Genomic DNA, 17,328 nt, shown 5'->3' on the forward strand with positions numbered 1-17,328 from the left:
TCTGGGTGGACAGGCCATGAGCTGAGTGTCCTAGAATAGAGCTGTAATTAGCTGCGGCACAGTAGTGCACAGGAGTCCAGATTAATTACATACCCTACCAAGAGGCTTTGTTTTATTCTGCTGAGCTGTGACAGCACAGAGACCCAAGATGTCATTCCTCTGACCCAAGAGATAGATTTTCTCCACACTGGCACTGTTCTGTATTCCATCAATATGAAGTGATGCAGAGAATTTTTGTCTATGCTTTAAGGCAGACACTGTTAAAACCCAGGAAAAAAACAGGTTCTTGAAACTCTACCTGACAGAAGCTGTCTTTGTGCTTATTCTGCAAGCAGCAGAAAAAGAGTAAACTGCAGTCCCTATGACATGCAGTTGGTTCTGATACACAAGGACATCACTACCACAGAGGACTGCTTCAAATGAGCACAGTGTGATCATGGGGAACATGATGCAGAAGAAAAAGCAACATAAGTCAGAGCAAATTATTTTTTTTCTAGTTTTTAAAAGTGGCTCTTTGGCTCTTCTCAGCCTAGACCACAGACTAATTTAGTTTATTTATTAAAAAACACAAAAAAAATCCCAAAGAAACAAACCACAAAAAAACCCACAACCAAAAACCACACACACACACACAAAAAAAAAGCAAAAACAACCACCCCCCCCCCCAACCAAACCAGCTTCCAGTTAACTTTGGTGTTTCTCAACACCACCACTAGCATCAGGCTGTAATGTTTGCTATGCAGATACTGGGTAAGAATGGTTCTTTAAAGAAACTTTGCCCTCTTTATTATTTCAAGATAACTCAGAATGTATGAAAGTCCATGTACTTTTCTAATTGAAGGTTTACGAAGGTGTATATATAAAAAACCTTTAATGCCATTTGCCCTTAGTTGTGATTACAACATGGCCTTTAAAAACATTCTGGCTGCTACATTTAGACAGGTGACCATGTAACAGCACCAGAGGCAACACACGTGCTCATGCAATTTGCTCACAGCAAATGCAAGTTAATGCAGCTTAACTAAGCTGGGACCTCTCTCTGTAAACTAATCTGAGTTCAATCTTGGTTATAATTATTTTTAATTCTTTTGGGGGTAGAGCCTATATTTTATAGTTTGCATACAAAATATTTTGAGAGGGAAAGAAAATCTTCTTGTGCCCTCACAGCATGTTACAAAAACAGAAGCAAAGAAGCTGATTCTCTTGAAGATACCAAACTCTCTTCAGTCCTTGAACGGCTGTGACTGTTTACCACTATCTTTACTCATTCACCAGCACCTTTTCAAAGACAAGGACAGAGAGTAAGCAACACAGCTTAAAAGTGCACTGCTCACTTAAAGGTCACACAGCATTCCTCTGTCACAGTGACAGTTCAACAAGGTTTGCTTCCTGCAGAGAGGATCTAGATACCCCTTCCACCCCCTCCTCCATGGAGATCACTGAGGTAACAGCTCCAGCGGGAACAGCTTTTCAGGGGAAAGTGACTGGGCTGCCACTAAAACGGCCAATTACATGCAGAAAGCTCAGCAGCCACAAAAATGCCCATTAGTGGTGCAGGGAAAGCATCAGCGTGTGTGTGTTTATGACTGAAGAGACTCTTCCATGCATGACTAAGTTCCATTCATGTATTAGGCTGTGTGCGTTTCTGGATTCCTTGGGATGACCCCACAGAAACCAATCTTGGAAACTACATAAACTGCTTCCAGCTGTAACCTGCTCCCTTACTGCTGCTGTGAACAGGGCAGGGCTTACCAGACACAAGCTGCCTAACTGCGCAAGGAGCTCACAGTTCAGTTGTGGCTGATGAAGCATCCAAAATGTTGCACATAACACACCAGCTCATGCTAAGATATTAAAGCACAGCTGTAAAGCAAGAATTAAAAGTGTCTGTTAACTGCTTGGAAAAGGCACAGGCTGAAGCCCAAAGGAGTGGATCGGTCTTAGAAGGCATATAAGAACATGTATTAGCATCTTCATCTGTACACAAAAAACACAAAAGGATTTAACAGAACTGGGTTGTCTTGCTATCAGACTAATTATTTGGGTCAAATAGCAATGAAAAAGTGTCATTTCTACAATAACACAAAGCCAGAACAGCACTTTGTTTTCATTTTTAAGACTGCAAGCTCCTTAGGCATTAACTCTAGTTAAATCTTGTGTAACACAGGTCTCATTGTGAGCTGTTGCATCAGAACAACTCAGGTAGTTTTCCTGTCTACCCATCCCAAAGAGACAGGCACTGGTGAAGCAGGGACTGCCAGGAGAAAGAAGATCCCCCGCAAGAATCAGGTTTTTCCACCCCTTCCCAACAAAGGGTTTTGATGGCACTGCTGGTTACACTTGCCGTTTTTAGTGTGTTAACCTGCAGTATTACTATTCCACATTGTCTGATACAGGCTTCTGTTGAAAGGCCTGATCCAGTCCAGCATGTCAGCACTAACCCATCTTCAGCAGCAGTTTAATTTCTTTGCTGTGCTCTGACCAGGGCTGGCTGAGGTGCAGCAAATGCTGTTTTGTCAACTCATCTATGGAGGCAGTGACCTCAAGCACAGGGCAGGGCAGAGAGCTGGGAGCGGCAGTGTCAAACCAGACAGGCAAGATTCATTGGAAATTCCCCATCAAAGGCAAATCCTTGTGGGCTTTTTTTGCCATTGGAATTTGTCAACCTTAGACAGCTGTCTCAGAAGACACATTAATAGTCCTGGGAAGAGCTCATCCTGATGAGATATTAGAGCCAATTCAGGGCAAGCTTAGTCAGGTCTTTGTAGTGATTCTGGGTGCTTTGGTCACTGGCAAGTGTCACTTGCATCTGGACTGTCTCCAGGGAAGGATATGAGCATATTAAACTGAGGTTCTCTCACAGCCACATAAAGACCATCACACAGGTAAACCCCTTTTTCCCCACCAGGGGACCAAATAATAAACAGAGCCAAACTCCGCTTTCAGACTAATACACAACCCTTTCAGACTAACATGCTGCTCTTACAGCGCACATGGAACCTCAGCACAGCAGATCACAATGCTGTGCACCACTAGCAGATGACCTTTACAAAGAAGCCTTCATTTCGAGCATGTGAGCAACACAGCCCATCAAGGCAGAGCAGCCCCTGCACCTCTTCCAGCCACACCACAGAAACATTTTTGATGACTTCATGATCTTTCATTTCCTTCACTAAGCCACTTGACAGTAAGGGGGGCAACACTTTTTAAAGAGCTATCGGGCATTTCCAGGACAGACTTTAACCACAGACTGCTGTGTAATAGTTTTTTATTATGCTTTGAAAGTTCTCATCACACACGTGATCACGACGTAGACAGTTTTATTAGTGCAAAGTGCTTTGCTGCCTGTTGAACCAGCGTGTAAGCTGTTAGCAAAAGCAGGAAGTTACTTATCAGCCAGTCAGTACTGCCTTGAGCACACATCTTTACAGCTACCCACATCGCCTTACCGTCTGTATTCACAGACTCGGATCCACTTCCGCACATCCTCATTTATCCCCAAGCACGCACAGCAAACTCTGCACTTCTCCGGTTGAATTTGTGAGGACAGTCGCACACCCTCCAAGCCTCTCTCAGATTACAACACATCCTTTAAATGTCCAAAACATCACCCCCGTTTTGGTTGCAAATCCACCTGGACGCTTCCCATCTGGCCAACTCCTCATTTTTCCCATTCTCCATCTCCTTTTCTGCCCATGAAGAGTCTGATCACTCCTACTTGCAAGGAAGATGATAGCGGGAGGTGTGGTGGTCCTTCAGGTCAAACTCATCATGGCCTTCCCTGAGAAGCAAACAAAGTGTGGTCAGACATAAATCCCCAGGCAGGGAACTCACCCTTAGACACTGCATCAGATGCCTCCCAGCAGCCCTTAACTAGAAACCTCTCCCGGAAGTTGGCTCTGAGGACCTGACTGGCAGACACAGACTACTTAAGATATTTGCTTGCAACAGAAACCTCTGAGGTGCTTTGTGGAAAGGTCTGCTCATCTTTGCCTGCTGGAATGGGAAATGACAACCAGTTCCTCTCTTTCCCTCTTTGAGAGATTCATGAAACTGGTGGCTCATTTTCAGTACCATGTCTGTGATTTCCAAGCACACTAGCAACTCCTGTGATAACAGTCAAAATGACCGTCTGCCTCACACAACTCTGAAAAATAACTGCTGTGGCTAAAATGCAGTGTATTGGCGGCTGTCTTAACCATGCTCAGCAGCAGGCAGTGTCAAGTAAGACACAAGCCTGCATCCGCAGCACGTAACTAAGACACTCACTCACCTGCCAGACTGCTGATTCTGCTTTTACTGAAGTTTGCTGTCTGATACTTTTGTTTGTTTGGTTTTGTTTTTAATCACCTAACATTGCCAATCATATGTTTTCTTACCATTTTCATCTGTTCTTCCCCACTCCATTTCCATCTCTCTACAAAAACATTTCCAGGAAGTGAGAGAATATACAAAAAAGCATCTCTTAGTATCCCAACCAGATTCTTAGCATCCTGCTGTCTAAATGTCATGCAGCACTCATCTGAGAACCCAGCCAACCACCCAATACTTTTGTGATATGAAAAAGAGAAGCCACAGAAGCTGTGAGGAATAGCTTTGTATTCAAATAAATTAACCCTCTGAATCTGAGACAAAGACAACGTTTTTGTCAAAAATTGAGCTACAGATGTGTAAGAACCAAGACTATAGCTGCTACAAGGCCTGACTGAGAAAAAAAGATTTCCCCATATATATTTGAACAAAGTTTTTTTATATGGTTTAAAACTGCAGAGTCTCAACCTAAGAAAAGCCTCAGGAATTTATATTATTTCATCTTCCCTCTTATGGGAATCCAGCTCAGATCATCCATCAATGTCATTAACAAGCCATAGGAGTCACTGAACAATGGTCTCGCTTATCTCATCCCACACAACGCAGCACATCAGCTGCTCCAGAGAACACTCAAGACAATGAGCCCAAACATGCACTGGAGTGGTACACACAGAACATTTCTGCCTAGGACGAGTTTAGTCCCTGAAGCCTGGGATAACTACGAATTGCACAAAGTATTTCCATAATACAGCATTCCGTTCAGATCAGGGTTCCTCAAATCTTCCCTTCTTCTGTGCACTTTGCTGCCCAACAGGAACAACAAATAAAAGCAGCCGAGCTTACCTGTGACCCACCTCTCAGACCAAGAGGAATTGTGAGACTTACCGAAAACAGCGCTGGCAGTAGAGGTCCCCATCGCAGCCATGGCAGCGCAAAGTGGCATCTTCGTTGCAGATACAACACCATGGTAACTCCTCCTCATCACTGTCATCTGCCCTGGCAAAAACTGTGGTTGCTGGAGTCTGGCTCTAATTCACAAAAAAAACAGACACAGAATTCAAACCCCAGCAGAGTCAATACGGGACTTTGATTGTAATGCATGATGGCCACAATGACATGTTGATCCTAAGTCTGGGAGGTGAACTTGCCCAGTGCTCAAGGATAGGCTCCATATGTATCTAGATTGTTAAATAAAAACCCAATATACTGTCTATCATTTCCTCATGAGTCTATGTTGCTCAGAAGGTAAACAGGTATTCACCCTCCTTTGGTGTCTTTGGTTGCCCATACTGTGTTAAGGGCATGAAGCTCAGATCTTCTGGCAGGCACCACAGCAATACCAAGTGACTGACAATCCCTGCTGCAAAGGCACTTTTGCTGACAGCTGTTATGTGGGGAGGGAAAGCAGTGGGGAGGTGGAGAGGGGTGTTTTCTCCCTGATACAGAAAGGAGACTGGAGAACAAAGGAAGTGATTTGCCAAAAGGCCCCTACAATTGATTTGTACCTGAGGTCAGTCCAAAAAGATCTTCTGAAATAATAATCTAAAACATATCAATAAGGCCATCTATTGTCTCTTCCTGCTCTACAGAGAACTCTTGTGGAACTGAACAGCCATACACACACCTGGACACACTGCCTGGGCACTGGCAAAGGCAACTTCCCAACACAGGAATAAGACAGCACTATCTTTTCCATCAGTAAGCCCAGAAGTACAAGGTGGCACACCTATGAGCTGGATGTCTTCAATAATGCTTACAATTAAATAATTTCTTCCACTGTGGATGGGCGTGTCAGGTGTCTGTGAGTCACAGGTCCATTTAATTCTTGCACATTAGAGAAGGTGTATGTATTTCCATAATAGGCTGGAATCCATTCTGAGCATAGGATATCTTGTTACTGATTCCTTCCTCTGAGGTTATATGAGAACAGTCGATTACTATCTAGAGGTTCTGTTCTGCACATGCTGAAAGCACTGGCAAACCTCCCACTTCTCCTAGTTCAGACTGTACAGTACTAGACAGTGGCCTTCTTGGTCTAATTACATTGGCAAGTTAAAAATTCCTTCTTTTAAATATCCATCTTGCAAGGTCTATGCTACCTTCTCTGGGTTTAGAAGACTCCACCCCATTCAGCAGAAAGCCAGTCTGAAAAGAAATGCATTCTAGGGAGCAATTTCTTTTAAAAAGTACAAGGATGATTCGCAGCTGTGCTCAGGGCTGGGTCAGCCCTGCAGAAGACACTTGGCTTGCCTGCTCTGCAGAATCTCGTTGAGTTTTTTGTTTGTTTTGGTTTTGATTTTTTTTTTTTCCTTCATAAAGCCTAGGACACAACAAACTTTTTCTGCAGACCTGTACTCTCCTAAAGACCCCAGAACATGTCATTTCAAGAGATCTTGATCAGATCACTGACCTTTTGCTTTGCTTTCTTATGCAGGTTCTGTTGCAAGGGTTGGGTGGTCTGATCAGGAGGAATGTTGAATCCACTTGCTTCATCCAGGGCTGCTTCCTCTGTGAGCTGGTAACAACAGAAAGCAATAAGCCTCTTGTTTCAAACACAGCTGGGAGTCCCATTCTAGGCTCTAAACCTCTCATGCAGTGATAGATGATAAGTCTGAATCTATCTGCTGTTATCCAGACAGGTGTGAGCTTGCTCTGTCTGCACTCTGAACACTGTGTATACATCATGATCAGTCAGTGCAGCAGCAGTGGCTTTCAGCTAACACACTCTGCTTTGCAGTGCAGCTATCAGCAGACCCTCAACATCATGCTAATCATGTGTGTGGGGTCTGTAACCAGGCAGAAACTTGAGCACAGAAAGCCCGTGTCTGCCTGCAAGACAATTCATAGACGTTTCCGAGACGAATCTAGGCATAAGCTGCGCTGAACAGCACACATATCATCCATGTTCTAGCTGGGTGGGGAAATGATGAAGCAAGAAGCAACAAAGCAGAGTGGGGCTGGAAAGGAGACACCACAAGAAACATTAAGCATGAATTAGAAAGACCAAGTGACAGACTAAAAGTTATGTCAGTTGCTTGTAGCTGAATGACCCATGGGAGCTAGGATTGCAAAAGCACTAGGAGGGGAAGGAATGAGCCTTGGCCCAGGAAGAGAAACACATCCTTTGCACACTCACTGGGTAACATACACACCAGGAACAACTGAGAAAATGACAAACAAGGCCACAGCTGCCACTTCTGACCTGCTTTAGCACCCTGCGAATAGCTTCCTCCTCAGCCACTTCCTCGTCGCTGTCAGGGAGTTTATAGGTTTCCAGTGAAACTGCAGGAGTAAGAGACAGGAGACTGTGACCCACCCCTGCCTCAAACCTTGGGCCCACTGATGTGCCAGAGACAATCTTTTGTGATGTGAACGGGTTTTGGCATTCTGGCTCTGGCACAGACAGATCCTTTTCAGATAGGGACTCCTCAAAATGGCCATTACTGTTTGGTTTTAATATTGCAAGAGGGATGGGAAAAAAGTCCCCACCAAAACCAGAGCTTTGCTTTTAAAGGCTTTGTTACCGTCACCAGAGGGTAATAATTCTAGCGAATTATCTCGAAGAAGGGTGCAAGACAAAGCAGTCTGACCTTACAGCTCCAGCCTTTACTCTCAACTAAGATATCTCATGCTGACTTCATGACGAACCAACCTGTACAACTTCACAGACAGAACCAAATCTCAGTCTGTTGCTTGCAGAACAGAGGAATTAAATGGATAAACACCTCTCAGAAAACAAATAATTCTGTCACAGGAACTTGCTTCCTCTCTTGGCACTGTATTCTCATCTGCTACTCACCTTTCTCTGGGTCCTCGCCTTTGAGCGCTGCCAGTCTCTTGGCAACTTGCAGGATCTTTTCCTGCCTAGTGTTCTCTTCCCGCAGCTCAGCAGCAGCTTCTGCCAGAAGTTTATTCTTCTCTTCCTCTAGCTGTTTTGAGTCCAGATTTGCAGGGCAAACACAATCTTCACTGTCCCGATTGAGATCGTTCAGACTTTGGCTACTAACAGCTGCAAACAGACACAGAGAAGATGGTGGTGACTCAGCAGCCATGTTCCTTGGGCACAGACAGCACGACTGCAGCAATGGTACAAGAGCAGCTTGCTGCTCTCCATTAATCTGGGCAATAAAGGGAAAGGCACACCACAGAAGGATTCACACTGTACATGAAGAGAAGAAAGTGAACTAATCTGTGGTTTGCAGTGAGATTACAGAGAAAGCACTGCAGCTAGGAAGATAACAGTATCCCAGATTCTGATGTTTTGTAACAGAGCACAGGTGTCTTAGGAGCAGCAACAGCTCCTCCCCAGGGAACAGTCGCCTTGGGGAAACAGAAGGGAACAATCTGAATAATACAACCCTGAGAAGGAGGAAACATCTCTCAAGCAAAGACAATGAGACCCAGTATGGAGTCAGATGGCTGCTCTTGGTCTACTTGTGTAAAAAGGGACATAAGTCATAAGGACAAACTGGACATGCAGCTCACCTGTAAGCCAGACAGGGAGGCACATATTCCCTTCTCACTATAGCACATACATTATTAGACAGAAACAGGTCTTTGGGAGCCAAAATAGATACCTTGAGGCTGGACTCTTGGTCTGTAATGCTCATCAATGGCAACTTCCTCAGACAGTTGAGTTAAGAGGTCATCTGTCTGCTGGACCAGACTTCTGGTATCAGGAGGCTGGTGTATCTAAGAAACAAGGAGGGCATGGGAAAAGGCAAATGAGAGGAAAGTGGCATACTCAATCAAAGGAAAAGTGTGGTAACCAAGATCACCTAGGTGGGAGCAGCATAAAAACACGCATCCACTGATCTTGAGAGCCTCACCTTACAATTGTGTGGTGTAAGTCTTTCTGGGCTTCATTCTCAGAGCTGCGGAATGAGCACAACTCTAAAAGCAGTCACTCAAACAAGGCAAAGCAGTACTGAATGTATAGGAGTACCTGCTGCTGGCTCCCAACCCCAGCTCTGCCACTACCATCAATGTAAACAGAGTGCCACTCTCAACAGTGCCAGCCAGCAGCCCCACCATGGCCTGTGGTAACAGCCGGGTGTGCAGCACTGCTGAAAAAGAAGCAACCATTTCTCAGGGACGTGATCATTCATATGGGCTTTGAAGGCATATATTCAACTCATTCCACTTCAATCACCAACCACTCTGTGCTTCCATTTCTGGAATAATTAACAGGATTTTGCCCAGCTGGGATGCAGTAAGAACTACAGTTAGAAGGTGAGGCTGGTAAGACCCAAACACAAACAACTCTGAAAAAATATCAGACCCCTTAAGCACCCAAATGGGTTGAGAGCAAAGAAATTTGGCATCTATTGTTAAAAACAAAGACATGAACTACAGCTGACATAAAGGAACATACAGCATTCAAATGGAAGCAGTGAACTGCTAGAGGCTGGCCATTTGCTTCTGGAGCAACGACATAAATGGGAAATGGAGATATCTGAAGGGAGCCACTTGCACACAAAAAAGCTGAAGAAGGAAGAACAGCTAACATGCTGGGACACTAGTTACTGTGTCAGCTCAGAATACGTTGCTGGCTAAAATGCTGAGGGAGCTTACAGGTCTGGGAGCCTGGGAAGGAGGATCTCTCCCCTGCAGGACAGCCAACCGGTCCTCCATTTCCTGCGTGGATGGAACAGGTCCCCAGCAGTCCTCCTTCAGGGCAGCCAGCCTCGCTTCAATCTCAGCCTGAGTGGGGATGGACTCTGCAATTCCGAATAACACAAGGGAGGAGATTATTCTGTTATGGAAACAAAAGCCTTTTTTTTTTTTTTTAAACTGTATTTCTTTCTGAAATCAGATTCTGAAAACCTGAGCAAAAACCTCCCTCAGCCCCTGACATGAATGAGGGGTCACACTGCAGTGACTCAGAGATGAGCCTAATGCTAACTGCTGTCCTCTTCTTCCAAGTCCTTGCCTCCTCCACAGTTTACCTCCTAGTTATTAGGTCAGTATTAGGGTAATGTCATTTGGCAATCTCAGCTGACTCGGGATACTAGAGACAGGCAGAGAAATAAGTGTCATTTAGGCAGTAACATCCATTGCTCCCACGTCTCTTAATGTAATCCTAGGCACATCATACAGAAATCCTCCCCTGCCACATAACAGGACAAGAGGAAATGGTCCTAAGTTGTGACAGGGGAGGTTTAGACTGGGTATTAGGAAAAATTTCTTCACTGAACAGGTTATCAAGCATTGGAACAGGCTGACCGGGAAGTCACTGGGTCACCATCCCTGAAGGTATTTAAAAAACATGTAGATGTGGCACATAGTGACATGGTTTACTGGTGGACTTGGCAGTGTTAGGTTTAAGGTTGGATTTGATGACCTTAAGGGTCCTTCCAGCCTAAATGATTCTGTGATAATCAGGTAGCCATTTTGCAGTGTGTTCTTTCCCTTTTAGAGATCACATATAATTTTTTAAACTGTTTATTCTCCCACAAGCACCACAAGGCTGTCAAAGAACCTGACAGCTGTGGACTGGGATAAGAGTCCTTTTTCTCCTATGTGAGGCAAGGCTGGTAAGAACATGATCCCACAGAGACTGGCACTGCTGTTGTCCAGGACAATGACTCACAGGACACCACCTGCAAAATAGTTTCGCCAAAGACCCTAATTTCATTCCGCTCCTGTTGGGCTTGACACAGGCTCTTGCCCCAAACAATGGAAAATGCGAAAGTGATTTTAGAGGTAAGACATGGCCCCAAAATTGAGATGCAGTTTCAAGGGAAACCCCAAGAAGCAAAAAAAGAAAGTGGAACATTAAAAACACTGTAGAATCTGGCCACTGTGGCAGCAGAACATGGATACTCTGTCCAATTTTAACCCTTCAGTTCCCTAAAAGGACAGGCTCTGAAAGCCCAGCACCTCCCTCTCCCTCCACATTTCATATTTCCCAAGTAGCAGCGTTCCCACCCAAAGTATCTCCGGTATCCTCCAAAACTCACTCGGTTTCCTTTCCTCCCTGAGTCTCTCCAGTCTCTCAGCAATAGCTCTGTCCTCTTTTGAGAGCCTCTGGTATCCAGAGCCTGCTCGACCTGGGGGCTTTGCAGCTCCCTTCTGTTGTTCTCTCAGCTGGTTTTGCTTGGCCTCAAAAGCTGCCACACGCCTGTGACAAGGACAAAAAATAAAAAAGACATGGCAACTGAGCACAGGGGTTTAAACCCTGAGATACAAAACATCCTCTGTGAACCCAATAGATGGTTTGAACAATGCTGGTGTAGAACAGAAACCACTCCCTCCTGTACCAGGCTCTCTGATATTGGGACATTGAGAGGTACTCACAATGAGGTACTTCCAAGAGTAAGGAAAACCTTCGCTCGTAGGAGCAGTACACCTGGCACTGTTTCCAAGGAGACAAGGAATTTTTCCCCACCAGGCTCCTGTTTCCAAGCCAGCCCAAATCAGTCACAGATAAATGTACACAGGTGGCTGTCCGGGAGTCTGTTCAGAAGAGCACACTCCCCCACCCCCCAAAGAAACAAATGAAAAATCAGAACAATGAAACAAAGGCCCCATCCTTAATCTAATTCTGAACAAACAAATACTGACATTACAACCCCCACTTCTGCTGGTCTCTATAAGGGAGGAGCAGCAAGGGCCTGGAAGGCTCCCCTGTGGCAGAAACAACCATCTGATTGGCAAGTGCAACTCACTTTTTGTAGTTTTCTGGTGGCGACCATTTTGCTGAATTGCTTTGAGATCCCTCTCTGGAAGAAAAAAAACAATTTCTCTGAACTCAAGATACTGGCAGTGCTTCAACCATCTGGTCTCTCAACTCAAGAGGAACCAGTACACGTTTCTTGACCTCCTGGTACAGCCCCTTTCATAACCTCATTAATGTGGAGAGCGATCAGCTTATGGAAGGGATTAAAGTAATATAGCTGCCTGGGACAGCAGGGAACTTCATTTCTAGCCCTTTGGTGCATTTTTTTTTTGCATCTGTACAAAATGTGATCTAATATGGGCACCAGTGACCCAGAAGAGGAGGGGCTGAACCACCCTGCCTCCCACAGCCTGCACCTCCCAGTTCAGAGAGCAGACAGAGAGTAGTTAGATACAACTCCCACTGCAATTAGCTTCCATGCAGCAGGACACTGAAAGGAGCCGTGGCATGCAACAAGCACAGAATTATACAATGCGTAAGCTAAACAAAATGTTACAAACATATTTATATAACCACCAGTATCATAACACCACCTAGCACACATGTGCACTGCACACCACAACCACATCTTGTGTAACTGTCTTCTACTTTGTTATATTCAGGCTGAGCTGGTAAACTACGCACTTACGTAATGTAGTTAGAATATTTTGTTCTTAGAAGTCACAGCTACAAACACATCTGTGCTGTGCTAAGGCCTGAATAGCAACAAATGAATGCAACGCTATTGGACCACTTTCCAGTTCTAAGGTTTGTTTTGAAAGCTATTTGCATGAAGAGCAAAAATATATGCAGCTTTATGCAGCTGCAGCCTACATGTATTACCTACCTGCTATACAGACAGGGAGGACTTTTTTTCTGCTGTTACTCTATAGTACTGATATTAAACAGACGAGATAAAACCAAACAAGGAGAAAGGCTGCCTTGTTTTCTTAATGGCTTTGGCCTTATAAAGGGAAATCAGAAAATTTAAAACCTGAAAGACTGAATGATGTATTTTCACCATTGATAGCTCACAGTCAATTTGCAGGTTATATTTGCAAACACTGTTTTTTCTTTTAAAAGCAAGCCAATTTTATGCTACGAAATTTTAACTCTTTAGGCTACACACAGCAGAGATCTCCCAACAATGAGGATTTGTGTCACTGCTTGCCCACAGAGGTAATGACACTTGGAACATCTTATTGTCACGCTGTTCAACTACAACACCTCAGAAAATACTGTCTGTGCTTTCAAAGGGGTGTAGATTTCTGAGCAAAAACATGGTGGTGCTTAACCTGGTCTCCTATAGCCAAGGTATCCTCAAGCATTCAGTGTCCATCTGTGAAGATTTAAACCTCCTCCTTTCAGACTACTCTGTGACCACAGAGAACAGCTCACAAATCCTGATTCCTGTCTTTGGACTGCACAGCTCTCACGCAGAAATCTGCAACACAACATGGGGGCACACAAAATGAAGAAACAAAGCGGGATGCTGCCTTTGGGTGAAGAAACGCTCTCATCTTACCCAGTTAGTTTTCCGTGACACTGCTTGCACACCTTCTGCTGAGCGCTTCCACAGCGGGGAACAACAGCGCTGAAGCTGAGGCAGCCCGAGCAGAACGACCGTCCGCAGCTCCTGCACCCACACTGCAGAGACACAAGCGAGGGGCAGGACGGGGCTTCACCACCCGGTCCCCACACTCACCACTGCTCTGGCTGCGTGGGAGCAATGCCCGTGCCCAGGGGCACTAACAGCAGTGCTGGGGTTGTGCTGGTTCTTAGAACTGTACCACTGGCTGCTGCTGGAGATACAGAAGCTCTCAGGAGCCTTTGAGCAGCAACACATTGCTGCTGGAAGCAGTGACACCATTTCATCCCATAGTATAATAAAGTGTGTGTGTGGGAATTCTCTTAGACAATGACCGAATATTGGATCAGAGGGATGACATCCAAGGACATTTTTTTTTTTTTTTTTTCAGTAAACATACATACTTGAAGACATATTGAGACCAGGCACCAGGAGGACTCACAGGGCACGGAAGGACAACAGGCCACGCCGCTGGCCGGGCAGCGTGTCCCCGGTTTCCCTCTCAGACCCTCGCACTGCGGGGAGGCACCCGCGGGCCGGCCGGGCCGGGCCCCCCTCCGCCGGACTTGCCTCTTTCTTGAAGACAGAGAACTTGGACGCACATCCATAGCACCGGTGATCCATGGTGCTACCGGAGGCGCGGCCGCCGCCCTGCCCGGCGCTCAGAGCCCGCAATGCCCCGCTCCGCAGTGCCCCCTCAGCTCCTCCAGCTGCCGCAGACCCGCGGTACGGCCGCCAGCCGGGACTGTCAGTGCGGGGAGGCCGCGGCACCGCCCTCCCGCCCCCCACGCAGCCTGACGGGAGTTGTAGTCCTTTGAGCGGCCCTCCCCGCCTCCAGTCCCCGGGCCGCTCTCCATGGTAAACTACACTGCCCAGGGTTCCGCACGGCTCCCCGGGCTGCCGGGAGCCGCCTGTCGCTGCTCGGCACCTTAACACATGCGTCTCTGCCGCACGATGCATTGTGGTACCTGTAGTCTGGTGCCCGCGGCGCGGCTGGCAGGGGGTGCTGACAGGCAGAAAAGCGTGTTCGCTAGTCCTGACAGCGCTGCACTCAAGTTACTGGTTTTTAACTTAAACCTGTGATGAGATCCTGGTTCAGAAGAGCATGAAATTATTACAAGGGGGGTGGTTAGTAGATCGAGAGAGGTCTTCCTTCCCCTCTACTCTGCCCTGGTGATACCACATCTGGAATATTGTGTCCAGTTCTGGGCCCCTCAGTTCAAGAAGGACAGGGAACTGCTGGAGAGAGTCCAGCATAGGGCAACGAAGATGATTAAGGGAGTGGAGCATCTCCCTTATGAAGAAAGGCTGAGGGAGCTGGGTCTCTTTAGTTTGGAGAAGAGGAGACTAAGGGGGGACCTTATTAATGTTTATAAATATATAAAGGGTGAGTGCCACAAGGATGGAGCCAGGCTCTTCTTGGTGGCAAACAGTGATTGGACAAGGGGTAATGGGATCAAGCTGGAACACAAGAGGTTCCACTTAAATTTGAGAACAAACTTCTTCTCAGTGAGGGTGACAGAGCACTGGAACAGGCTGCCCAGGGAAGTTGTGGAGTCTCCTTCTCTGGAGACATTCAAAACCCGCCTGGACATGTTCCTGTGCGACTTCACCTAGGCGTTCCTGCTCCAGCAGGGGGATTGGACTAGATGATCTTTCCAGGTCCCTTCCAATCCCAAACATACTGTGATACTGTGATACTGTGAAATGAGCTGAGCTGCTAAACTCCCGTTGTCCCGAGCCAATGCTCCTGCCCGGGTTTGTCTGCATGCCTTTGGAAGTCAATGTCCTGCCCTGTTTGTAGGAAAAAGTTACTGAGCATAGTTCTAGGTACCGTTCGATTCCTGTGAGTCATCTTGTTAATCATGTGGGTTTGCTATTACATTTTGCATTCTTTCCAGTTCAATAGGTAAGTCCACACTGTAAAAACCTGCACAATTAAATTAGGAAACTGACTGATGTAGTCAAGGAAGTAAGACTCATTAATACCTGAACAAAGCTAAATTCAAAGGTAAAAAAAAAAAAGGTGAGGGGGTGTCTCAAGCTTTTGGGGTTTTTTAATTGTAAAGAACATTAGAAGGAAGACTAAAATACTTGGAAGTGAAACTTTGCACCTGGAAATTCCACACACTGTAGACATAAAACAGGGATCGCGATAAATAGAAAACAGAATTTACTCTCTCTCTCTCTCTATATATATATATGTGTGTATATATATATATATATATTCTTTTTTTTTTCTACTGAGCTGGTCAGGGGGAAAGAGGACATTTCAGTCAATGTTACAGTGCAGCCTACCGATGGGCAGGTGTAATTTGGAGTGCCGTTCTGCAACACAAAATACAAGCAGCAACCCGAAGAACCTTCCTATCCAGACAGCGCCACCGGCAGAGGTGCACGGGAGGGAACCAGTCGAAGAAACTGAACTTCCCCGTTCAATAACACTTCGGCTGTATTTGGTGACCAGGGTAGGACACCTCCCTGTCCCCTGGCTGGTGAAGGAGGCGGCAGGTCCACGTCCCCCCGCTGATGCCCACCAGAGGGGGCCCGGCCCCCGCAGCTCCAGCTCCTGCACCAGGCGGCCCTTGAGCAGCTGAACAGCAGCAGCTTTGCTTTATTTCTTCTTTTGCGTGCAGATGTTTCACATAATGAAGTGAACTCCGATTATTAAAGTCCTATGTCACGACTTAGCCCACAAGGTTTTCAATTCCTGTTTGAAGTGTAGGAGAGGCTAGATGGTCTTTGGTTCATGTCTTCTTGCCAAACTCAGTTGTAGCACAGTAGGTTGTACATTCTCAGTCCTACATAGTCATAGCTGCAAATGCTGTGTTCTTTAACTTGTTGTGAAACTATGCCCCAGTGTATTAGACTTGGCCTTTATAATCTTAGGGCTTGATTATTGTAATGGAATGCATTAGAAGTAAAACTTTTGGTCTGAAAAAGATCAGATTAATAAAAATGTGGCCAGCTGCCTACTAAGTCTCCCCATCTGTAATGTTTCTCTTTGCAGTTCGGTGGGATAAAAAGGGTAAATCGTCACCACAGTGAAAATGAAAACGGAGTATCTCTAGGCTCATTTTCTTCTTCTAGATGAGGAACCAGCTGTACTATCAGCATGCCAAAAGCTGCCCTTATTTTCTATTAGGCATTTGGGTTCTAGTAATGCAAGCATCATCTCAACCACAGTTATTTACTTACGTAAGGGAAATGTGTTTTAAATTAAACACACCAAAAAAACCTATGATTATACTTTTTTTTTTTTTGGTGTGTTTCTGTAGGACTTAATTGCAGGCTGTTTTACAGCAGTAATTGAGAGATCTCCGTTCTGGTTCTTGCAGATTACAAAAGCATACCACTCAAAGGCCCTGATTTGCCTCCCAGATAGGAACCCAGACAGTTCCAAAACAGGTAGGATTGGAATATATGGGCACAAGTGCTCTTGTCTCTTCCACATACTCAGGCTTGCAGAAATGGATCTTTCTTAGCACAGATCTGGTTTTGTATGCAATTAAAGTAATACCCTTTTGTGTCACGAGGTATGTACGTATGTAGGAATACATATATACACACGTCACTGCTAGATACCTCTGTTTAAGCTAAATCTTTACATGTTGGATTTCAAAAGTGTGTTAAGTGGATGCTGAACTTTCATTAGAACCTCTCAAAATCTGCCTATGGTAGTATCTGAATCCTAAACTTTTGGCTATACTGTCCATTGTGTCTACTGGCTGGTCACTCATAATTCATATATTTCAGATTATGAATGTTA

General features: G+C 45.5%; 1 protein-coding gene across 2 annotated transcripts; it reads right to left on the reverse strand.

The window, feature by feature from the left end:
• Positions 1–671: 671 nt before the first annotated feature.
• On the reverse strand, positions 672–14,315 carry ZFYVE19 (zinc finger FYVE-type containing 19). Of its 2 annotated transcripts, none has more exons than XM_082059453.1 (11): positions 14,130–14,315; positions 13,497–13,618; positions 11,982–12,035; positions 11,274–11,434; positions 9,886–10,031; positions 8,889–9,003; positions 8,111–8,320; positions 7,514–7,593; positions 6,722–6,826; positions 5,197–5,339; positions 672–3,781 (listed from the first exon to the last, which is right to left on the reverse strand). In XM_082059453.1, the coding sequence occupies exons 1-11, from the start codon at positions 14,181–14,183 to the stop codon at positions 3,715–3,717; spliced, it is 1,257 nt and encodes a 418-aa protein (XP_081915579.1). In that variant the 5' UTR covers positions 14,184–14,315; the 3' UTR covers positions 672–3,714. The 2 variants fall into 2 exon arrangements, with proteins under 2 accessions (XP_081915579.1, XP_081915578.1); XM_082059452.1 differs by having other exon boundaries at positions 13,964–14,311.
• Between the last annotated feature and the right edge of the window lie 3,013 nt (positions 14,316–17,328).

This window comes from Streptopelia decaocto (genome assembly GCF_964273445.1).
Source record: "Streptopelia decaocto genome assembly, chromosome: 7".
NCBI classification, from domain to species: domain Eukaryota; kingdom Metazoa; phylum Chordata; class Aves; order Columbiformes; family Columbidae; genus Streptopelia; species Streptopelia decaocto.